Source organism: Microplitis mediator, chromosome 4 (genome assembly GCF_029852145.1).
Source record: "Microplitis mediator isolate UGA2020A chromosome 4, iyMicMedi2.1, whole genome shotgun sequence".
Classification (NCBI taxonomy): Eukaryota; Metazoa; Arthropoda; class Insecta; order Hymenoptera; family Braconidae; genus Microplitis; species Microplitis mediator.
In genome coordinates this window covers 10,808,588-10,834,739 of record NC_079972.1, presented here as the reverse complement: position 1 = coordinate 10,834,739, position 26,152 = coordinate 10,808,588, and the positions used below count along the sequence as shown (strand labels likewise).

The 26,152-nt window shown below is 29.5% G+C and overlaps 1 protein-coding gene across 2 annotated transcripts in view; it reads right to left on the bottom strand.

The window, feature by feature from the left end:
* LOC130667078 (furin-like protease 1) overlaps nt 1-26,152 on the bottom strand; it is a 107,154-nt gene that overhangs the window by 8,946 nt on the left and 72,056 nt on the right. The window contains exons 3-12 of one of the 2 annotated variants that reach the window (XM_057468483.1): nt 23,017-23,238; nt 22,722-22,850; nt 17,592-17,757; nt 17,177-17,349; nt 14,545-14,962; nt 12,776-12,893; nt 11,170-11,251; nt 10,802-11,012; nt 6,093-6,881; nt 5,276-5,554 (exon numbers count right to left, since the gene is read on the bottom strand). In XM_057468483.1, the coding sequence (XP_057324466.1) occupies nt 5,276-5,554; nt 6,093-6,881; nt 10,802-11,012; nt 11,170-11,251; nt 12,776-12,893; nt 14,545-14,962; nt 17,177-17,349; nt 17,592-17,757; nt 22,722-22,850; nt 23,017-23,238 (2,587 nt within the window). The remainder of the gene's footprint in view (nt 1-5,275; nt 5,555-6,092; nt 6,882-10,801; nt 11,013-11,169; nt 11,252-12,775; nt 12,894-14,544; nt 14,963-17,176; nt 17,350-17,591; nt 17,758-22,721; nt 22,851-23,016; nt 23,239-26,152) is intronic. The other variant, XM_057468484.1, reaches the window with a different exon arrangement.

The following is a 26,152-nucleotide window of genomic DNA, read 5'->3' as shown; positions in this document are numbered from 1 at the left end:
TAACTATATTTTACTATTAAGTCGCAACAACAGTAAATTTTTTTCCGTGTGGATATTAATTAAATTTGATTAAATTAAATTTTTTTTTATAAGTAATTTACCTAAAGAAAAATTATATTTTGCATAATTATTGGATGCAAAGAAAGAAAAAAAATTTTAATAGTTTTTATCAGAAGACAAAAGTCATTAATATTTTTCGACTGACACTCGATTTTTGAAAAAGTTTTAAAAAAGAAAAATTTTTTCAATGCAAGTGTGAAGGTAGTCCGTTTTGCCTGTCCTACCCCGTTTTGCTCCCCTGCCCCCTATTCATAATTTTTTTTTGAGCCCACAAGATAAATTCCCATTTTTCTTAAATTTTCGTAGCAAAAACCCTCAGTACAATGATGCATTAGTCCAATCAATTAAAGAAATGAAATAATTCGTCATATAAAATACACTTTTACGTCAATTACATTTTAATTTATTTAATAAGTTTATTATTTTTAAATGTTCGATTTATGTTTTTTTGTTCTTTTGCATTCGATACTTAAATATCTGCTGCACTATTTACATTAATTGTTCATTTAAAATTTATTTTATTTATATATGTATATGTTTATATATATATAATATCGGTAAATGTTATTGACGACTCTAATATTATTATCCAAGTATGGATTTTAATACTGATTCATTTATCGCTTCACATTAAAAAGCACCCACAACTTTTATTTACTTTTTATTATTATTATTATTATTCTTATTAACATTATTATTAGTATTTATTATATTATTATTATTGTTATTGTAATTATTGTAAGCTACTAGTTTTGTTCTTTTTTTAATTTAATGTTTTTATTCAACATAATTATTTGGCAACGCTAACGATAATAAACTAACCGGTGTTTTGTTCGTAATTTAATTGCACTTTTTTTGTCACATGAATAAAATAATATAAAATATCAGGGTAACGACAACTATGTTTATTTTAATAAGAGTATTGTTTAGTAGTGCCATGATGATTAAAAAAAAAATTGAATAATCAATTTATTTTATAATTATAATTATTTGAGCTTGCAAAAATTTTTTATCTAATTTTATTGACGAGTGGTTTTTGTGTTAAGATTCGTTTCAAACAGATTAATTACCTTTGATAGGTATATGTCATTGGGTTGTTTCCATCCGTATATTTATGTTTTATCCAATTAACTGCTCAACAATTTCACTTGAAACAATAATATTGCCAGAAGCTCTAGTTGCGCTCAGTGGTTTCAACAACTTCAATTATCTGTCATTGTTTTTTTTTTGTTTGTTATTATTTTTATTTCTTTTGTATGAGACATAAAAACTTTTTTTTCTTTTTGTTGGATTACTAATTATAATTAATAACCCAATTCTATTTATTTATTTACTTTTTTTTTTGTTGAAAAAATGAATGGACAAAGAAAAATTTACTGGCAATTTTTATAACATGAAAAAAAAAGAAAAATTATAGTTTTGGATGCTAACGCGTTACTTTGAATCGAAAACTGAAAGCATTTTTAAAAATTAATTAAAATAATGATTTTATTAAATGCAATTATCAGTAGAAATGTTTTACTGTTTATTCAATTTGCATTTGAGGTAAAACGGTACTGGACCTCTTTCTTACACTCAGAAAAAAACGCAACTATTTTTGTTGCACTTGTAGAGTAAATGAGAAATTAAAAAAAATTTTCTTGAAGACGAATCAGAATTTTTGAAAATATGAAATTTTTAATGAAGTGAAATGCCGGCTTTTAATAATTTTTGAATTTTTTTTTTAAATGATTAATTATCAAAACAAAATATTTCAAAAAATTGCGCTTATAGTTTTTTAAATTTTTTACATGTGCATATTTTTATCTTCTGTTTTTTTTAAATTGATTTGTTGAAAAAAAATCCGAAAATTGTTAATTATCTGCTAACTTCAGAATCATAATTTTTAGCCCTCTCCCTGGTGGAAATTTTTCGAACTTTTATCTTAAAAAGTTTTTAGAACTCTGAAAAAATCTTTAAAACTTTAGAACATTAGAAAAATTTTCACCAGGGATGTTAAGAATTCAAAAATTCGGCAACATGATCCATAAATATGTTGTGTGGCAAGTAATCAAACGAAACAAGAAGATTTCAGACGAGGGTGAGGTTAATTGAAGCCGAAGGCGAGGGCAGCCATCGCACCGTAAATAAAATATTTTATCTATGATCTAATAAAATAAATTTTTATTTGACCTTATCATCAACTCAATAATCGTAAAAATAAAAAAATATTGTTACTTAATTTTTTTATTTCATTTTATTATCGAAATACCACCGTCAGGATTCGAACCCGGAAACCCTAGATATCGAACGATTCCGCTCATATCCGTTATTTTTTATCGTGTCCGTAATGAAAAATTTTCTCAACCTCTTATTAAATTCTCGATACTTTGAAAAAATTTTTGCAAATGAATAATTATTTGATCATAAATTAAATTAACAAAAATTTTAATTGGAGCTCAAATAATATTTAAAAAATTTCAATTGGCACTAAATTAAAAAAGTTTATAACTTAATGGCACAATTATTTAAATTATTTGTGCTTTTAATAATTAACTTATTTTACATATATTATTATATTTATTATATATATGTATATTTGTTATTTATATTACAATTATGATTATTTACTGAACGATATGAATTTGCGAAGCACACATTTTATGATAAAAAATAACAACTCTCAAGTCGAATTTAAACTAATAACTAATCAAAGTGATTTTATTCACAGCACAGCTAGATAATTAAGATAAGAAGTATGTAAGATATGACTTGATTGCAGCACATGAAAATTTATAAATTTTTTCAATTATTTTACCAATATCTGTGTCTCCTTTCAATTTTATTTATTACTATCACGAATCAGAGACACCATTAATTTAAATATTTTATAATTACTGGATAATTTTGCTTGAGCAAATATCTGGGGTATAATTGAACACTTTAATAAGCTTAACATTTACTCATTTTTTTTCACAAAAAATCACTAATTTATTCTCGGAAAAAAATTGATAGTACTGGTTACTGTTCTGCACAGTAATCGACGAACAATATAGAAAAAAATACATCTTAATATGACTGATTCATATTAGAACAGGAGTCGATCATAGCTTAACACGAACTATTACTTTTTAAACAGTAACCAGTATTCTGCTGCACAGTACATGAAACATATGACTGGTTACTGTCAAAATAGTCGCCATTAACATCCAGAATAGTACTCAGTTCTGTTCCGACATGAACGGTTACTAAATTCATATGTGTCGTTACTTTTCTTGACAGTAGAGGTCTATTCTAACCTTTCTCTACAGTTGAATAGTTTTCTGTCAGTGTGCTTTAATGCGTTCTACAAACTGATAATTAAACTAATAATTTGTTATAAAAAAAAGTTGAAAATAAATAATAGCGATTTAAATGAAATATTAATAATCTGTACTCGACAGATTTGAATCATACACGGAAAAAAAATAGGCGCTGCAACAGGACGCAATTCTGTGGGAGCAACAGGATTTTATCCCGTTGCTCTCACAGGATTTGTCCTGTTGCTGTAACATGAAAATCCTGCTGCTACAACAGGATTTTATCCTGTTGCTTCCCCACACTGAAAAAAAAATTTGCTACCGTAACAAAAGTCAAGATTACGCAGCTATTTGTTAAGATAACAAAACTATCTTGGTTAACGTTGTGGTAAGTAAAGTGAAGTTGCTGTTTTAACAAATAATATGTGTTGAGGAAAACTTTTCTAATACGCATAGAATTTTTTCCACCTAATATATTGCTAAGGCTGATAGTCAGTATTGTTCATAGTTGTAAACGTGATACTTAGCTCAATTTAGACAGACAGTTATTTTCCAGATAACAATTGTGAACAAATAAATAATATTTTGCTCAACAAATGTCATTTGTTACAACGGTAACTTCACTTTACTTGCCACAACAAATATCACTTCGTTGCGTTGACCAAGATGAATTTGTTATCTTAACAAATAGCTGCGTAATCTTAACTTTTTTTACGGTAGCAAATTTTTTTTTTCCGTGTAGACTTCTACTGTCAAGAATAGTAAAGAGACATATTAATTTAGTAACCGTTCATGTCGGAACAGAACTGAGTACTATTCTGGATGTTAATGGCGATTATTTTGACAGTGATCAGTCATATGTTTCATTTACTGTACAGCAGAGCACTGGTTACTGTTTAAAAAGTCATACTACGTGTTAAGCTATGACTCACTCCTGTTCTAATATGAATCAGTCATATTAAGATGTATTTTTTCCTATATTGTTCATCGATTACTATGCAGAACAGTAACCAGTACTATCTAGTTTTTTCCGTGTTCGATTTTATTTTTTTTTCTCCGCTTACGTAATTGTCAGAGGCAGTAACGTTGAAAATTGAATAAAATACGTTTATCTTTATTTATTTTCTCGTTGATTTAATCTCATGGGATAAAACTAAGACTATCAGTAAGATTATTTCCTCAAACTATCGAACGCTTGTAATTAAAGAGATTAAATTAAACACAAGATCCAAGATAAATTTCAACGCGAATTTCTCTGATACTCATCCGATACACCGGATTATTTATTCAATTATTCCACTTTTTTTTACTTTATCAAATTTTTTACCATCAATGCGAACAAATAGAACTTTTTAATCGAATAACGCAATTAATCGATCAAAAAAAAATTAGTTTCAAATGTTTACTGAAAATTTTCCGCGTGCTTCAATAATTAAATTAAAAATTTCTCTTTAGCTTTTTAGAATTTAAAAAATATTTTTGTTCAATTCCTCGTGATTAATAGCCCGTTAAAAAAAATATTAAAAAATAAAACGAATAATTAGCGGTGATAAAAAAATAATAATTTCATGTTGCTGCTCATCGATATTCATCACGTATTCACATTCACACGATTCGAAGGTTCTCTTTTTGTTTAATTTTCATCAAACACCAGGATAATTTGCATTTAAACTAATTACTACACGATTTATTTGCTCGGAAACATTAAATAGTTTCGGCTCTCGCGAGCAAATAATAAATAATGGCTGGAAGTGTTTATTTCTTATGTATGTATATTTATATTTTAAAAGTTTTATTATACTGTGGAGTACGTAAATAAAATAATCCAAGTATAATCAGTAATCACTATCACTAATTAATATACGGAGGTAAATAATCACTTCAGCTGGGTTCTTTAGTCAGTGTATGGAGTAGAAGAATGAACAAGAGGCACCCACCTAGGCACCCGTGGGAGCCAAAGCTGTTACACGCTTTGCTCGTATGGTTTTCCGTTGTGGGCTTCTGCACCTCCGGGTGTGATATCAAATCCACCTGCTGTCTCCCGGTCCACAGATCGCCATCTCCTTCGGTGTCTATCGGCTTCTTGTCCTCCGCTGCGTTATTGTGTGGGATATCAATTTCTATTGGGGCTATCGGCTTGTCTTTGTCCAGCTCGTCATCGAACTTGAGTGCGGTTTCGGTTCCGTAGAACACCAGCCCCCATTCTGTGAGGCTTGCTAAAAAAAAAAACAAATAAACGCTAGAATTAACAATCGATTAATTATAATTATTGTGGTAGAAACGAGTAATTGTCTACTGAAATAAAAATTCTACAATTAAATGATGGACATGCTGGAAATTTTTAAAACAAATCAACATAAAACTGCAACACAAATAATAAAGTCATCAACATTAACTAGCATTCAGTGAATAATAAAAATAAATAAAACATACGGAACAAAAAAACAAATTTTTAAAATAATTATTGTTTTATAAAAAGCTCCAGGTAGTTTAGTAGCAAAGGTTTTTTTTTTTTTTTTTTTTTTAATAAATCCTATTATTTTTCATCCCTATTACGTGAATTAATTGAATGAGCTGGTGAATTTAATCCTAGTTTTGAATGAATATTTAAAATTCCTATTGATTTTACGAATGAATGAAATGTAAGACCTGAGGCTATCAAACTACCTTGAAAAAAAATAAAAATTTGATAAGATAAAATAAAAAATAAAAGGTAAATCGCACGGAACAATAAACGAAAGTACATCTTGATACCCTTGTCAGTTAATTGAAGATTTCTTGTATCGAACTGCTCATCTTGCAGTAGATCGAGTCCCTTAGCACGAGTTGCGTGCTGATTAACGCCCCTTACCCCAGGGTAGACCGGGTAGAGCGGATAGAGCTGTTGGATTTTTGGATACTGTTGAAACACAACCGGAACCTTATTTGTAGCGGCTTTGGCGGCCGGTTCCATGAGAATTAAACCTCTCTGTAGCGAGGATGTTGATGTAACAGAGTCAATAATTTGTTGCTGTTTAGGTAGCTGAGTTGTCAGTTTAACAACGGGAGTTTCTGGGATTGCTTTGGGAGTGCTGTTGTTATTGGTGGTGTTTCCAATGGTAGTACCGGCAGAGCTAGCGGTGTTATTGCTACCGCTAACACGGGGCTTAGATGTAGCAATGCGACTGAATGTTAATCCACGTAAGCTCTGTACTGTCGGTCGCACTGTCGGTTTGTTTGTTGATTTACCATTTTTATGTTGCCCACGTACTTTGCTCTTTTTTGATGTCTGATTTTGTTGAATGTACGCTTGATTTAATCCACTATTTTGCTGGCTCTGTTGCTGCTGTTTTATCAACTTATTATTTTTACTCTTAATCCCGATGATATTTAAACCATTGCGTGAATAGTTTGACGTTTTAACTACTGGTTTTTTAGGCGACTTGATGTTTGTCGAACTAATACTACTACCGGCGATACTGCTGTAGAGAGCGTACTCTGTTGGGTCGGGTAAAGTTCCTGTACCGTAGAATATCAACGACCATTCATGAAGTATCGCACGACCTGAGGGATTTTAATCATCCAAAGATTCATTACTGTTTCTCTTTAGATTATTTATAATAGGGCGAAAGGTTCCAACCCCAATATTTATCATTTATTGATTTCCGATTTCTCGAGTTATTATTTTTTCTTTTGTTTTAGCTTTTTTTGCTGTAGACTTTAATTATAAAGTTCATTTATTTTTTGTTACTATTTTAATTAGAAAGTCGTGATATTAAGTAATGATGTAATTTAGTTTAAAATGTGTGAGTTATTTTTTTAAATATGATACGGAAGTAAAGTTATTGACAGCTGTGTGTTAAAAATTTACATAACGGGCAACAAATTATGATCAATTATATATGTGAATATATGTGAATTATATCATCAAAAATTTGTTACTCATACTGTTAAGGTCTGGGCTAAATGGTTTTAAATCATGATTTTAAATCATTTGAGATATTCGTGATTTTGCAAAAGATTTTTTTTTTATTAAAATGGAAAAAAAAAATATTTTTTATGCTTTCACTGGAACGTTGTTTCAAATTAAATTTATATGAGAACTCGAGGCAAGCTTGATTTTGACATCTATAAGATGTCAGTTTTTTGACATATCAATAAGGCGCCAAAATGGTGACAAAACGATCAGAAATTTTTGTCACCAAAAATATCTGCTTAAAAAACTTGACATAAGTGGCGGCAAAAAGAAAATTACAAATAAGTCATCATCTAAATTTTTTAAGTGAAATGACTTTTTTAAGACGGAGAAAAAGAAAATAAATTTTCTATGACTCCTAGGACCAACATCTGTACACGGAAAAATAAACTTTAAAAGTTAGTGTTTGAAATTATAACCCGGAACCCGGATGTCAATATGGGGAATTTGAACATTCCAAATAATAAATTTTATAATACGTGTCGTCAATTTTCTACGTATCAGTTACGATTTTTAAAGTAATTTTTCTTGCATAGACAACAAATTTTCATACTTATCCTGTAATTATTCACGTTTTATCATAAATGAAAAAATTATTATCAAGAATGATAGTATTTACTGGTCACTTTATCATTACATTACGTGTCGTTCTCAATTTATATAGTTCATTTTTTTCCGTGTACGTTTTATTTATATAGAAAAACTTGGCTTTGACACAAAAAAAAAATTGTCTCGTGCTTTTAAAAGACATCTTACAGTTGTCTCTGTGCTACTTAAGAATTATCATAATTATTTAATTTTATTAAAAATAAACAATAAAATTTTGACCGCAACTGAAAATTTGTTTTTTGTAGACATAAAAAAAAATAAGATATAGTCCATCTTACCCAGGTTTCCGCAAAATGAATTTTCGACCGATTTTTCAATACTTTCGAATATTCTTTTTCTTACTTCTTACATATTTCCCTATTCACAATATATGAACAAGTTTTATCGAAATTTTTTCTATGATTGATACGAGTTTGGAAAGTTATAGTTTCAAAAAGTTTAAGTAGGAAGTTAATTTAAAATTTATTCACCGTACTCGCGATTTGTACAATGAAATTGCAAAACTTTTTATTTATTTATTTTTGTCCCTATACTTTCTATCCTTATTATTGTTATTATTTTTAATATGCTAATGAAAAGCAGTCTGATATAAGTTTTGATTCAACGAATCAATGTTGATAAACCTGTTTTCATTAAATTTATAAGACGTTAACTTTAGTAGATATATATGTATTTGCAAATGTATATGTTTTAACTGGAGTAATGGGATAAACTTTATAACAACTGACAGTTGATATTATATTAGTTAGCTAATTTGTTTGGGAAGGCTAAAAAATAAAATGTAAAATAAAAACAAATATTTAAATTCACACGCTTCTGTTAAATATGTTAGTAATTTCAAACAACCACGTTAATTTGTTGAGCTATCTCATTGTGTATTAAAGTTATAAACAGATCTGACACGTATATTCATCAAGTTAATAAATTCACTGTTCTGAGATATGTTCAGTCTCAAGTTTAGTTTGCATAATCAAAAGGTACAAATATATTAATTTTATTCCAATTAGCTGGAATTTTTGTTACTTCTGTGTAAATATTAATTGGAATTTTTTTTTTTTCTTAGTTTATTTATTATTTAAATAAGGGTATAGTAGAATAGAGTACAAGTTAAAATTATTGACACTAATAAATATATTAGATTTCATATTTTATTTATTATATTTAATATTTGAAATACATAAATTTTTTCTAATCAATTTTTTTTTTTTGATTGTCAATTAAAATAATTTTTATACGGAAGAGCGGGGCAAAATGGACCCCCTATATTCTGGATGTCCCGAAATACTTAGGGGGGGGGATGGGCCTTCCAAAATTTTTGTTCAATTTAAATGATTCAAGAATAAGGAAACCTTGCAAAGTGTTTGAGATTGTGGTTTACTTTTAACTCGAAATTTGAACTTTCAGGTGCAGATCTGGTCAAAAAGCGTATACACATCATAGAGGAAAGTAGGAATCTCAATCCAAGTGTTTGCCACCCTTGCCTTCTGCTCAGGTAGGCAATTATACACTCGCTTTGGAATATCCTACTTTCCTCCCTTGATGTGTAATATACTATTAAGGTGATTTTTAAATATAGTAAAACCTAAACTTACAATTAACCTTCTCAATAGACAATTTATGCATAAATTGAGAAAAATATAGATAATCCGAATTGGGATTCGAACCTAGATCATGTCGGTATCGCGCCGAATACTATTAAGATAAAATAAAATAATAGTCGAATTTTAGTAGATTTCTTAGAGGGCCCATTTTGCCCCAAATTTAAAGATTTTTAATTTTCAACAGACGTGGCATATTGAGACCAAAAACATGGTAAGGCCCCCCCGCCTTCCCCTAAGTATATAGCATTTATTATGACTATTTAGTATAACAATTAGAGATATGCTACCTAATCTTTACTCTAATCTAAAAAAAAATTTTGTACGACTCAAATCGCGATTCTTTATTGAAATAGTATATTGTGTGTCAAGGGATAAAACAAGAAGATTTCATGACTATCTAAATTGAAATTTATAGTTTAAATGTCGGCAACAAGTGGAAACGAGAAAATTTAAGACCGATAGGTTGTATCAATTCAACTGTCAGCTTGATTAGTTAGAATGACGTACGTTCATTCTAAGATTAATAATAAACAAATTTGGTCTTGACGGGGTTGAAATCAAGTCAGAAACTAATTTAGCGAGTAGAAACTGGAGGTTTTCTTCCCTAGGGGATAAACCAACGATTTTCTAACCACTAGTTCGCATCGGTTTGAAATTTAGTTGTTTTGATTGGCTTAACAGGCACTGAAACTCGCAGTATCAATGCAAGTGATATAAAGAATAATTATAATTCATACAGACCATTCTTTATTACTTAAAGGGAAAATTTTTTACTGTTAGAAATTCGTAATTTTCGCGCTGTTTTCAAATTCTTCAGGAAATTTAATTTTTATTATTATAAGTAAAACTATGGCTCTACACAAAAAAAAACGGATTTCTTGGCACAAAAAGTTTTTACACGCCCCATGAATACACAAAGAATTGAAAATAAAACCTTTTTTGGGGCATGAAAAAATTTTCTTTAAGCAGAAAAAATTTCTTGCACCGAGAAATGATTTTTTTCTGCGTTCAAATTTTTAACTTTTAAAAATATTGAAACAAGTTAAGTAAATATAATTAAATAAAATAGTGTCAATAATTAGTAACCTGTTAATTAAACCTTTTATTTTAATTGATGTTAAATAATCTGATTTTCCTCTGTAATATTTCGAATAATAAAAATTAGTTGATGATTTTAAGAATCGATTCGATTGGTTTCAAATTATTTAATATCAGTAATTGTCGTTATTATTTAGTTGTGAATCGATATCAAGGGAATTAATGTAAATAATTAAATATATATTAAATGTACAACTTACCAACATAACGACCCTCATTGTGAACTTCCAATTTCCACGTGCCATGTGGACGTTCACCCCATGTGTGGACTGACATGAATGGCCATTGTTGGAATCCTGTTTTAGAATTATCGTGCGGTCGTTTTGCGAGTAAAGTACTTTTTGTTCCTTGTGGTGATGTTAATGTTATCTCAAGATCTCCTCTTCGAGATGCCGATAGTGTTATTTTGGCCTATTATGTACAACAATTATCATTTTAATTATAATTATCATTATAATGATAAGAAAAGACTAATAAAAATAATAATTTATAATTTAAATAATTATTTTATTAGATTTTAAATAGTGAGATTAATTAAAGTTTGTGGAATCATGAATAATAATCATACCTGAACGTGTTCTAAAAAGTTAACGCCGCTACATTCTTTTACATGGAAATCCAAAGTTAATTGACTACGTGATGGAATTGATCTATATTAAAAAGATTTAAAATTCGCTTTTAGTAAAAAGTTTATGGAGATGAAAAAAATTTTTCATCAATTTCTGACGGCAATTAATTTTTTTTAGTTCTGTCAGAACTGGACTTCAAAAATATAACTTCGTATATATGTATTTATACGGAAGGACCAAGTAATTATTATCAACTTATCTTCAAAGGATGTAGTTTTAATGAGCAATATTTTTATTTGAAAAATTTTGTATGTAAAAAAAGGTCTTGTATTTTTATTTTTTTTTTAAGTGTTGGTAAATTGGCTTTAACTTACAAAACATCATTAAATTTAAACGATAGCTTATTTTTAATTTAAAAAAAAATATCTGAGATCGCGGAAGTACTTCCTCTATCCTTGTAATTTAGTACAAAGGTCAACTAATAGATAAATATCAAGATTTTTTTTACTCAGCGAAATTCGATGGATTATTTTGATATTAAAAAAAAATTCAAAGTTGTAATGAATAAGACCGAAAAGAATGATAAGATATTAATGATAACTTTTGTTACTGAGCTATTAATGTTTTTTAAATAACATTATTAATTTGTGATTAAAAACCGGAGTGAATGCAGAGCAGATGACTTTAATTATTTACTCGCATGAAAAAATTTATATAAAGAAATATATGTTAAAATATGAAAAATATATAAATAGACATAAAAGTGTGCAAAAAATATATTTTCCATAGCTAACTTTTGGCCGATCTTTATATTTATTTTAAATGTAATTTAAATATATTAAAAATATATCTTAGAATATATGAAAAAAACATGGATTAAAATGTCAAAAAAATATATCACATGTATATTTATATTTCATTCTGTTTTTTTTATATCATCATACTGATATTTTTTTTATAATTTCAAATATATCTTTAATATATTGTTTTTTTATTTTCATAAATGTATTTTTTATATATTCTAAGATACATTTGTAATATATTTTTTTTTGTGGGGGTAATCCGCTCGAAGTGAAATTCACTCCTAAAAGGTATTTATTTTAATATTAAAGCTCTAAATCAAAGTGAAAGCAGATTAAAATAAAATCCGTAATCACTCCGAATTCACTCCCATTTTTTTACAGTGCACTTATAATAGTTGATGTATTATCTAAAGTTAGTAAGTATCGCGGTAATGTATAAATGTAATACAAGTATAATCAAATAGACACGGGCCGCAAACCTAACACGACGATATTCCCGAGTTGGTTACTTGGAAACTAAAGTTACAAAGTTACTTTATTATATCCGTTGCTTAAATTTCAATTGTCTATTGTAATCTTACTGAATTTCAAGTAAAACGAGTGGCTCGACGGACCAAATAAGAGCTCTTTGGGTGTAGACTGATAACCTTCAAGCCTGTTTAGTTAAATGGGTTGAAAGTTTACTCTGTTAAATTACTGCCGACTTACTTTTTACTAAATTTTTTATGAAAATATTTTTTGGTAACGGTAATTTAGTTGAAAAGTTTTGATTAAATAATTTGAATAATAATAAATAACAAACCTATTTTTATGCGGCGCTAGCATTTCACACTTGTGTTGTTCCGGAACGGTCTGCCACTTTTTGGCAAGTTGGACCATTGCGGTCGCGTCCATTAAGCCATAGCCGAAACTGTGGCTAACTGCAACACCAAAGTTTACATGTGTAATTATACAAGAGATATAATAGTAAAAAAAGTACTATTACTATTGTCACGGTATCAACATATGCTCTTGACTCGTGACAAATGTTTATCTATTTTTTTTTCTCCACTCAGTTGAACTTTATTTGACATTCAAGTAATTGCAGTAAATCCAACTATAAGTTAACGTAAATTAAATTTTTGCTGACTGTAATGAAATATTATTTTGAAATTGACCGTAAGAAACTTTTTTCGAACTCCATGAAAATTTCAATCTTTATACAATAAATTGCTTTTAAAAATTATGAATCTGCCAATTAATTTAAAAATTTGCGATTTGGAACAAAGGCCATTCGGCAGCCGAAATGAAAGTAGATTTCATGATATCTATATGTATAAATCGATATATGTAAAAAGTGTAGCCAGAATTGAAGGCATTGGGAAAGCCACAAAAAAGTTTTTTTGAATATCATCAAAAATGAATGCAATAGCAAAATTTCATTCAATGAGTAGTAAGAAAAATAATTTCTTTGGTCTAGGCATATATATAGGCATGAAAATTAAAGCTTATTTACAGAGCTTTCAGATGCATTTTTAAGAAATTCGATACGTTGTCAAATTCAAAAGTTATTGAAGGAAGAATCACTGAAAATATGAATTGACATTTTGAAAATTTTGAAATGCTATAACTTCTAAACTAATTGACCGATTTTGCTCATTCCCGAACTTGATTTCTAAAACTGTCTACAGAAAATGTGTACTGAGTTTCATTGAGATCTTAAAGATTGTGGACGAAATCTTCGCGACAAGCCGCGTTTTTCGAAAATTCCGTCATGAAGACAAATACAATAGATTTCTATGAAATCTACTAAAAATTGATAGGACAAGAGGGGAATTTCCTTTTTTTCAACTATCATATGACAAATATATAAAACAATAATTGTTATTGAACAATTAATATGAACAGGGTTGCCAGAAGTGTTAAACAGAAAGTAGCACGACCTCACAGAAAACGCGCACACAATAAAAAACCGCCCAATGTTATCCGAATATTATAAATTAGTCAAGTTGTCGACGTTGATCGCAATTCACAGATACCAACTTTCTGGTAACCAAATTTGGCTATTGGGAAGTATAGTAAACTATGAAGACGTGGGAATAAGCCGAGAACAAAATAAGAAATTCAAAAAATATTTTTTTTCATTCTTAGATAATTAGTAATTATACAGACGAATTTCAAAATAGCCCAAGTTGTGGAAAATCGCCCCGTAAAAATTTTAGCGCGACACGTCTGAAATTCGCCAAAATTTCAGTAATACGCCCAACCTGGCAACCCTTAATACGAACATTAATACATTTAAGAGAGTGTACCAGGTGATTTTCAAATGAACCGTTTTCACAGGTAAAGACCCAAATTATTAAACAAAATATGTCATTCGATGCGTAAACTTATTATTTATCGAATGAAATGTTTCTCGTTCGGAAATTGCAGTTTATATCTGAGAACGGCTCATTTGAAATTTCCATTTGCTAATGTAAGTGCAACAAGGACAGTTCTGTTCGTTCACATGTGTGTGAGAAAGAGTATAGATGGCATATCCTCTTAATGACTTAAAAATAATGAAAGTAATTATTTATATAATTAACTTACCATTTCTACCGACACCATTAATGGTCCAGTCAGCGGCAATAAGATTTGCCGGCTTGGCTGTTCTTACAACAATATGCTGCATATCGCGCCACGTAAGATCCCTATTAGCTTCGAGAGCTAATGCACAAATTCCCGCGGCAATAGGCGCAGATGCTGAGGTACCAGTATGACTACTTGTACACTGATGATTTAAATCGATAGTAACGATTTGTTTTTCACCCAATGAACCAGAACTATATGCCGTCGCAAGAGTAGATGAACATGCCTCGCTGTACCACGGGACTAAACCATTTTCAGTTGCACTACTAATTGACAGCGTCCAAATACTATTTGTATAACCATCGCAATTGCAGTTGTCATGTTCGCGTCCTCCATTACCCGACGCCCACACAAATATCGAACCTTTACCGCTGCGACCCTAGAGAAAAAAAAATATAAAATATCAAAAGTCATAAAACTCGCGCATTTGAATCTTAATTACTTTAATTAAATATTGTTTAAAAGTTTTATATTTGTAATTTGTGAATATCTGGTTTTATAAATGAACCATTATACTTTTTAACAACTTCCGGTAAATTAATTAAACGGAGTTAGTTTTTTTTCTTCGGAGCTCTACCACAGATTTTCTTTTATGCGACCGAGTTATTTATTTATTAATGCATTTTTCCATTTAAACTACGATCCACTAAACATTTGCATATGATTCACGAGTTGCGGGTTAATTACAAAGTTCTGAGTGAAGTAAAATGAAAATGGTAATGGATGCGCTAAAGAATAAAATCACTTTATTTTTATGTAGAAATTAAAATTACTCGATTATAAAACTTTTGTTGGCACTAAAATTCAATGTTATTAATGTGTGTACTCATTAAGAAATTAATTTATCGTTTGGTGGTTCTGTAGAAATTTACTTAACTTTAGAAAATTTTAACTTTGTTCGAAATTATCGTACAGAAATTTTTAAAAAACTCCGGATGTTGTAATTTTTTAGAAGTACAACTCATAAGAGTAGAAAATACACCGTAAAAAATCGGGAGTGAATTCGGATTTTATTTCAATCCGAATTCACTCATCCGTCACTCGGAGTTACGGAGTTTTTAAAAAAATCACTCCGCATATGGAGTAAATAAGGAGTGTGTCTTTTCAGCTGAGTGATTCTGGATCGAAGCGATTTTTTTTTCAATCTGCATCCACTCTGATCCAGAGTTTTAATGTTAAAATAAACTCCTTTCTGGAGTGAATTTTATACCGAAGGGATAAAACAAATAAACATCCCTCGTCAAAAAACAAATTCTAGTTTAGTCCTCAAAAGCCTCAATTCCTTTGATGTTTTATTTGCCGCTCAGAAAGTAACTCTGCTTTAGTACTCAAAATCCTCAATGAGAACTATGAGATCTAAATGCGAATAATTTATCGATTTTAAATTATAACTATGGCCTCAAAATCCTCAACGAATGAGACTTTTGAGTTTCAAATGTGGATAAAATTATTCTCTTGTGTTTTGAGGACTAAACTAGGATAACTTTCTATACTGCTGTCAGTCTCCAAATTTTAAATTGATCCTCAAAATCCTCATTGAGAACTTTGAGATTTAAATCCGAATTTGTTTATTGACTCGGGCATTCATCCACTCCGCAATCACTCCGGATTTAATCTGTGTTCACTCTGCGGATTAAATCCGGAGTAAATGTGAAGCGGATATATCACTATATATTTATTTAATCTCCTCGAAGTTAAATTTACTCCGACGGAAAATTGATTTTAATATTAAAACTCTGAATCGGAGTAAATGCGGATTTTAATAAAATCCAGATCACTCCGCTGGAAAAACAAACTCTTTATTTACTCCGTATGCGGAATGATTTTTTTTTTAAACTCCAGAACTCCGAGTGACGGATACTTTTTAGTAAAATAAATCGAGGTTCAATAAATAAGTCTTTAACCAAAAATATCACAAAAATCTGCTCTTAAAAAATCTTCTCACCCGTTAAATCAATGTCTTAATACTTTACTTTAAAATTAATTTTTCTATTTTTCTGAGATCATTTTTTTGCAAAAAATCAACAAAAATTTTTTTAAAAATCATAACATTTTAAATAATCTGAGATTTCTACTAAAAAATAAATGAATGAAAAAATTATATTTTTATTGCTTGTTATATTTGAATTCCTATAAAAAATTATACTGTCTAAAAGTGATAAATGTGAGCATTAATTTCTAAAAACTTACAATTAGATAAAGTTATCTGACGAGTAAACAATTTTTCACAGTACTTTTAACATTAAATATTTAAATATCACGCGATAGATAGTAAATATAGACTAGATCATTGAAACTGATAAAATATATCGAACAGCTATACACATACACATAAACAACATCACGTATTGTCTATTGTTATTCAAGATACACATTAAATATTGAACAGTTTATCATAAAGTAAGTCATGTCAATTGTTTATTTAGCTACTATACAAAGTATATTGCGGTCGCGCGGAAATTAGCTTACGATATGTATCTCGACAAGAGTAAAGTTACTGTGGAATAATTATTGTTCTTGTATGATGGTATTGTTGTTGTTGTTGTTGTTGCTGTGACTATAAGATACTTATTGAATTTATAGATAAAATTACCTTAGTAATGCCTTCAATGAATGCCCTCGTAGCGAGTTCTCCAGGACCGTCAACTGTTTTGCCATCGTCATCGGGTCCCCAGGACGCACTATAAATATCTATGTGCTGTGAATTGAAACTAAGAGATCTTGCTTCAACAGCATCTGTAACTTCTCCGTCCAACATTCTTACTCCTGTAAAATATAAAAAAAAAAAATAAAAAGGTAACAATAATAAATAAAAGTGGATTATGCTGTAGTTATTTTTTATTTTAAAATTTAATGTTTTCAATTTCCTTGAGTTGTTTCTCTCATGACTCAAGTCACGAAAACAAATTCAATTACTAACCGAGCAGAAATATAAGTAGGAGTAGTGGCAGTAGCAGTAGCAGTTGACATAGGAGAAATAGTGGTAGTAGTAGTAGTGTACAACTTACCCCCGACTCCGGCGCCGTAAGCAACCCCCACGGCACAAAAAGAATTATTTGCTGTGGCAGCAACTTCTCCGGCACATCTGGTGCCGTGACGATTGCTGTTGAGGTAGTCATATCGTGGCATTGGATCATCGTCGTAGCTGTTGACATCATAACTTGCCTGTGGATCCTGTAATAAAAATAATATCAGATGAAAATATGCATAATATATTATAGATTTATGTCTATTTTTTAGTATCAAATAAATTTTTTCGATTTTCAAAAATTATTATCATGGAAATTTAATAAAATTTATTTGTTCATGTACGCTGTAAAAAATTAGCGGAGTAAACGCGGATTAAATCCGGAGTGAATGGGGACCGGATGACTGTTTATTTATTTAATACCTTCGGAGTGAAATTTACTCCGAAGGAGGGTTTATTTTAATACTGAAACTCTGAATCGGAGTGAATGCGGATTTAAATAAAATCCGTAATTACTCCAAATTCGATCCCGATTTTTTACGTGATCCTGAAGTTCGCCACCGTCTGATAATTTTCAAATTTTTTAAAAAATGAGAGATTATAAAAAAAAATTATCTAAAAAATTGCACCTATAGTTTTTAAAATTTTCTACATGTGCATATTTTTATTTATTTTTTTTTTTTCTAATCAAATTATGGAAAAAAAAATTTTAAAATTGGTAATTGTCAGCTAACTTCAGTATCATATTTTTTACAGTGTAATAAAAAAAAATTAAAGTTAGATTTTAATCCAAAAGATTTTTAAAATACAGCACTGATTTTTTTTTTTAAACCTAAGATAGTTTTTGATAATTGTGAGTTTTTTCAAATTTTTCTATGAAATTTTGAGTATTTAAAAATTAATTATAAGTACACGAAAAAAAAAGAATTTTCAATTAAAATTACGAGAATTCAAAATTTGAATTTCAAATAACTATCAGTTTTAAAATTGATGTTATTTAAAATCAATTGACTTATGGACGATAAAAAAACAATTATTGATATAAAATAAAATATATTCTGATTTTAATTTTTATAACATTTATGACGGCACAGCACAAAATGTTGTGTGTTTCTATTAAATATATTGGGTTAAATCAACACAGTTCACTCTGTTAATTGAAAATTCTCAATCGATCTACTATTCAACACTTTAAATATGTTACCTAGTACAAAAATAATAAATTATAATTATTACTGAGTGTCACTTTGTGTTGAAATTTTGACATTAATTTAGTTGAAATTTAACACAAATAGTCTGTGCTAAAAAGTAACACAAACGTTATGTGGACCGTTTCTATCACACAAATGATGTTCATTATGACACAATATATTTTAACTTCCCGCTATGAAAATTGAAAATTTTTAAAAAAGAGAAGTTATTGGTTTCGGTGTGTGAACTAATTTTTGTCATACGATATCTTTGGAACGAATAAATCGATTTGAACGTTCTTGGCGGCAATCAAAAGGGCTCATCAATACTCAGATCTGGAGAGATTTTAAAGTCAATTCATCGAGTAGTTTACGAGTTATACGGAAAATAAAAATAAAAAATTTATTTTTTTTGAGGTTTTTTTCGTACAACTCATAAACCACTTGCCCGATTTACCTCAAATTGAATCCAGTTCTAAGTCTTAATGAGCCCATTCGATTGCTGCCAAAAACGTTCAAATCGATTGTTTCGTTCCAAAGATATCGTATGACAAATAGTATATTACACTACAAGGGAAGAAAGTTGAAATTCCTGCCCTGTGTGATATGATGCCCGAGGCGAAGCCGAGGGCATCATGACACACAGGGCAGGGCTTTTAACTATCTTCCCGTGTGGTGTATACGATTTTTCTTTATACCTGGTCGAAAGTACGTTTATTAATTACATTTTTGAATACTATAAACAACACAACCACGTTCTGCCTTCAGCTGACAGGTCGGCCATGTTTTTTTTATTTGCTCCCTATTGACGCGCCTCTTTCGGACATACATAAAACTTTAATTTTTTTCCGTCTCCCTTTTTTTTTTTGTTGCGTTTTTGATGCCTGCCCCGCGACATTTGAAAGCACGAGCGAAGCGAGTGCGTCTGGTCGGCGGGGGCAGGCATCAAAAACAAAACAAAAAAAAAGACATAATTATACTTATAAAAAATAAAAATAAAAAATAATTATTTTTTTTCGAAAGAAATAAATTTATGCCTATGAACAAGATTTTTTTCCTGCCAATAAATAATATATAAATGAATACATAATCTTTCAATAATTAACCTCGCCTCTGCATCAAAATCTTTTATCACCTCATCCTCGTCCATAGAGTCATCAGATGATACTTTTTCAGTCATTTTATTATTGCAAGTACACTGTTTACTTAAAATATCACAAACAACGAGACACGAAAACACTGACGTACATATAAATAAAGCAACGATCTATGATGTTATCGTCAAAAATTTTATTGATAAAGTGGTAGACGTTCAGTAGATGGCAGCAGTCGGCTGTTTCCGTAGGCACGAAAAAATTTTTTGCTCCCGGCGATGTAAGTGGGGCGCGTGTAACTCCACTAGGAGAGGGAAATGAGACTTTAGGCCTTAAAATTAGGGAGGGAAGTGCGTACTTTCGACTAAGGGATAAAGAAAAATTAATTTTTCTCACCTCCGGGCGGAAAGCGTCAACTTTCGTCCCGCTGTGCAAAACGAAGTTGCCGCTTCCCGCCTCCGTCGAGGAGAAAAATAGTATACACTCCTCGGGAAGTAAATAAGAAAGCCTCAGATCACATGTTTGTTGACCTCGGCTTCGCCTCGGCCAACAATTACATGTGATCTGAGACATTTCTTACTTTACTTCCCTCGGTGTGTAATATACTATTTTTTTAAGTTAATGTATTTTTTTGGTTCAAAAACAAAATAACCGTTTTTTTGAGCTCGACTTTTTGCATAAAATATTAAATATTATTTATATCATGCCCGATAATTCAACAATTACTATTTTCCTAATGACAATCATTACCATAAAATTATCAGCGCATAGGATTTATTAACACTACGAGTTTTGTTTGCTAATAATGTTTGAAATTTTAATGTTTCTACCGTAATACGGATGGTAAAATAATTATGACTGGCATGTAAATTAAATATTTGCAGCTAAATAGCAAAAATCAGTTAGTTCTCTTTACAAAATCATTTTAGAAATTTAAGTATTTTATGTATTAAATAATAAAGTTGTAAATAGTGAGATAAATAATTAATTACTTTGAATAATCAAAATTAATTTGTTGTAAATGAATAATTAATTACTTAAAATAAAAAAATAAACTAAATGGTTATAATTTACAATTTAAAAAACAGTTTTTTTATGAATATTTAAACGAGATAAAAATTTAAATTTACTATGTAATTATAAAAATAAAAAAAATTAAGAGTTATTGAATTTTTATGGAAATTTAATAATAAAAATTAAATATCACACACGTATAATTTAAAAGTTAGATAAGATGAAATAAAAATTTTATAAAAATGAGTTGTTATATTTTATAAAAATTGTTATCAATACTCGTTATCATCGTAGAATAATAGCTATAAAACGCATGTATCTGTGATGATGAAAAGTACGAAAAATTCTCTCTGGCTTGTCCATTTTAATGTTCTCTGCAATAACGAAAAGCGTATTTGATATTGATTTTTTTTTTCTATACAATGTGTGTTCAATACGTTCTCTTTTACTTTTTTCTATCGTAATTTCAGTATTTTAATGAATTAATAATAATAGTAATAATAACGCCGCCGGATTTGAGTGCGTAAATAATATTTCTAAATGTATATGTATAAAATAATGTTATATCACCAAAAAAAAAATTTTTCAAAAATATATATAAACATTTTTATTTAAAACATCCACTTTTTATAAGTTATAGAATTTATCGATACATTTAGTGGATATTATATCACTAATCAAATTAAATAATTAACGTTCAAAGCGCGGATGATTAAATTTGTACTATTAATTATTCATATTAGTAAAATATTAATTAGGCGTTTAAAATTTAAGTTAGATTAATCAATTTATAATTAATAATTAATAAATTTGAATTGAATTAATTTCTATTAAATTGACGTAAAAGATAAAGTTAAATAAAATGGACGCATCGATAGATACATATATATGGATGGCCGTTAAAAATTAAATTTTCTCAGTCGCCCCATAAAAAGCTTCTTTTTAGTGGAAAAATACGTGGGGAATTTGGTTTTTTCTTTTTAAGTAAAAAGAACACGTGCCGCAGGACGATCAAAGTTCATTTCTCGATGCAATCGCGGTTTTTTTTAAATATCTCATGAAATATGCAGATAAAAGGAAAAAATCATAAGAAAAATTTTGTAAGAAATTAAATTCTTGACAAAAAAGGTCATGTTCATTTTTTTTATAAATGTGTATTTATGAAGATATTTTTAAAAAACTTTTTTTATATCTTATCAATTGAGCGTTTTAAGGATTACAAATTTTGAAAATAAAATTTTTCTAAGTATATAGAAACTATAACAAGCATTAAGGATTGATATGTTACGAGTTACGAAGTTGTCTATATTCAAGGAAAAACGTTATTTTTGACATTCATTATCCGTAAAATGCTCAATTGATAAGATCTCAAAAAGTTTTTTAAAAATATCTTCATAAATACACATTTTATAAAAAAAATGAATATAACCTTTTTTGTCAAGAATTTAATTTCCTACAAAATTGTTCCCGTAATTTTTTCCTTTAATCTGCATATTTCATGAGATATTTAAAAAAAACCGCGATTGCATCGAAAAATGAACTTTGGTCGTCCTGCGGCACGTATTCTTTTTACTTAAATCGAAAAAACCAAATTCCCCAGGTATTTTTTCACTAAAAAAAAGCTTTTTATGGGGCACCTGAGAAAATTTAATTATTAACGACCACCCTAATATATATATATATTATTTCCTCGAGATAATTACGTATATTTTAATAGACATAATGACATTTTAATTTAACAGAATCTAAAAAGTACATCCATATAAATTTAATTTGAAAAAAAATATGAAAGCGTGACATTTTTTTTTACATTTCCACGGATGTAAATTTTATTTAAATTAAATTTAATAAAAACATGATAATATGACTCACGTAATTGCTGTAGATATCAGGATGATCTTTTTCCAAACCGTCGTCCAATATAGTGACAACGATACCATGACCAGTAATTCCATCAGCCCAAGCACCCTGTACGTTCATGTCAAGCCCTTTGCCTCGATTCTGCAGAACACAGTGACAATAGTTATGGCTCGGTTTAATTATTTCTAGCACGTCATTACTCAAACGTCATTAACATATTCCAGACATTAACATTAATAACACGCACACTAGCTTACTTTTCCCATTAATTATTAATAAATGATAAATAACAACAAGAACAACTTACCAAGTACCACATCTGCGGCCATCTGTCATCATTCAAGATAGCACGTGAACTTGCTGGACCACGTTTAACAACAAAATCCCTTTTTCTCCGTGACAATATTCGCTGTTGCTCAGCGTTTTGTACCCTAGTGTCTCTTTTTAATCGACTATTGATTTCCAAATGTGGCTCTGATGATCGTTTTTTAACTGACTTATGATCAAAATGATAAAGATCCTCAAATATCTGTAATCAGAAATAACATTCATTATTGTTATTATTGTTAATAATCAGTGCCATTAAAATGAATGGTTACAAATGAGTTATTTTATAATTTTTTTTTGTGGGTATTATTTACAAGTTTAAACTCTCAACTCTAGGATCCTAAATTGCTGGTATCGATTTTCGCTTAACTTTGTTATTTGTCTAGACGAAAGCTTTTCTGGTCCTAGTGATTGACGGCTCGATTTGCAAATGTTTAACACCCATTTGGTTTCAGAGTTAAAAAAATAAAAAAAACGCGTATTCACTAACCACACTGTCATTATTTTAAAAACTATCAATTAACTTTAAACAGAAATATTTATCATTCTGTTGTCCAGATTCAAATAAACAAAAAGCGGTGTTAAAATGAACTCACACCGGTGTAGCGGTGTTATTCAACTGGTGCCAAAACGGTGCACATCCAGAGTAAAATAACTGATTGGCGTATTAGGGCGCGAGTATAAATTTTTTAACATCTACAAAGCAGAAACAAACAATACTAATTTTTCGTCGAAATTACGAAATTATCATTAATTGAAATAAAAACAATTTTATTACCTATAAAATAAGCAATGTCTCTTTTATTAAGCTGAACGAATTGCATAAATTGTTGATCGCTTATCAAATTAAATACTTAGGAACAATATTATGATTATTTTCATTGTAACTCTGGTTTTTTTCGTGAGGTAACTGATTTAAAGATGATTAATTAATCATTGGTAATTTTGTTCTATTTTTCTCGCAAATTAAGTTTGAGAAGAGACTCGAATCATAAAACTGTTTCCCATATTTTATACAAAAACATTCACACGTAATTGTGCGCAAATACTCTTTGGATTTTTCCATACGTTAGTAAATCTGTTGTATCATTAATTTTTGAAACAATAAAAATTTTTTGTTTGTATTTGAAATAAAATTCGACTTTTGGTATCAAAAATCGTATATTACACACCTAGGGAGAAAAGAAGTCAATTTTTCACCAAATCTGCATCTAGAAGTTTAAATTTTGGCCTCTGATTATGGGAAAAACGGCACATGCTCTGATATTTATCTTTTGTTTTCTCGTAAAAAAACAAATTGACTTTCTTTCCTCTAAACATGGCAAGAATTTAAACTTTCAGCGCAGGTATGGTGAAAACTACTTTTTTTTAACACCACTACCAGTATTATTTCAACACCGTTTTCGGGATTAAATTTACTACCGATAACTTATTTAACACCGGGATCGCGTGGACTTACACTGGTTTTTTTTAGTAAACTTATGGTCGTCTGAAAATGAACAATCGTTTACTCTCTAAGCATGAATTAGTGAAATAAGTGAACATTCACTACTTCAGAATGCCAATCGAACCTTTTTTTTGGAATTAGTGGTGCGATTCACACTCGGAAGTAGTGAATATTCATTTATCTTCACTAATTCATGTTTAGAGATGTACCTGAAGATCGGAACGTTTTTCACGCAACAAAAATGAAAGTAATTCATGAAGTTTGTGGCTAAAGGCGACTTAAGGGGTAGTTGGGGGTGACCTTTCATTTTCGAATGACGTCCGAATCATTCCCGAAATCTAGATCCAGTAGATTTTTTACTTTTCATTTCTTTTCTTTTTATTTTCGTTCGGCGAAAAACGTTCCGACCTTCAGGTACATGTTTAGAGAGTGTATTTAACACCTCGATTGTATGGACTTACACCAGTTTTTTTACAGTGAATGAATTGAAAGAAGTAAATAGTTTACTTTATTTTCTATATAAAACACAAACTAGACGATAGACTATAGACTAAACGTAATAACATTTGTACTAAATTTACTCTAGGTCTGTATTTTCATTTAGACTTTAAAGTAGGTGCAGGTGTTGGAGTACAGCATTTAGAGATCCGTTCTCAGCATATAGATATACATATATATTTGTAGGTATATTTGCTTAAATGTTACTTGAGTTGGGAATATTTGAATTTAAATTCACTCGCAAGTTTGCTTCAATAAATAAAATGAACATCTGCTTTTTCTAACTCCCTAACGTATTAACAAAGTACATCGAATACTCGCATCAGTGAAAATAAATATACATATAGATGGAAAATGTTGTCTGGTTCGTGAAAGCATATTCTATGTATAATGTATAATATATAATACAATAGCTTATAGAATAGAATATAACGTAAAATACATTTATCATTGAATGAGATGATAGTAAGTGACGGTTATCGATAGCTTTTTTGCACTTGCCATGCCGACATGCACTTTCGTTCAATCTTGTCTGTTGCGTAAAGAGAAGATAAAAGCTGATTATTTTTATTTTTTTCCTTCGTAAAAAGAATACGTCAGAGTCTTGATTGAATTGATAGATCATTTTTAATCTTGGGCGTTTTTATGTTGAAAGTGAAAAATTTTAGTTACTCTTAACGTCAATCTTTAGCACCTGTGACTATCAACTGCAGTAAAGATTTTTTTTTGTAGATTGAGATATTGGACAAAAAAAATTAGTGGGTTTTTTGTAACTTTAATGGAATAATGAATAAAAAGTCGAGGAATATTGAAGTAAAGAGAAATTAAAGTGTATTGATCGTAAAGTGACACTGGAATTTCATAGGAAAAATTGCGGGTTTTTTTTTTTTTTATGTTTATGTATGTGAAAGAACTGATGTCTGTGTGGGTAAGTGAGTACAGAGAGATGAAAAATGAATGATGACAGGTTGTGTTTTTATGTCTAGTTTAAATGACGGCGGTAATTTCGCGGGACATCAGACATCTTTTTCCGGTGAATATGTGCCATTTCTCGCTTTTAAACGACTTGACTGAGAAAATAGTTGAGAGTGGTGAAACATAAAAGATACTGGTATCATATAACTTGTACCAAGTGTCCACGGCACGATCTTACGGCACTTTTAAATTCGTA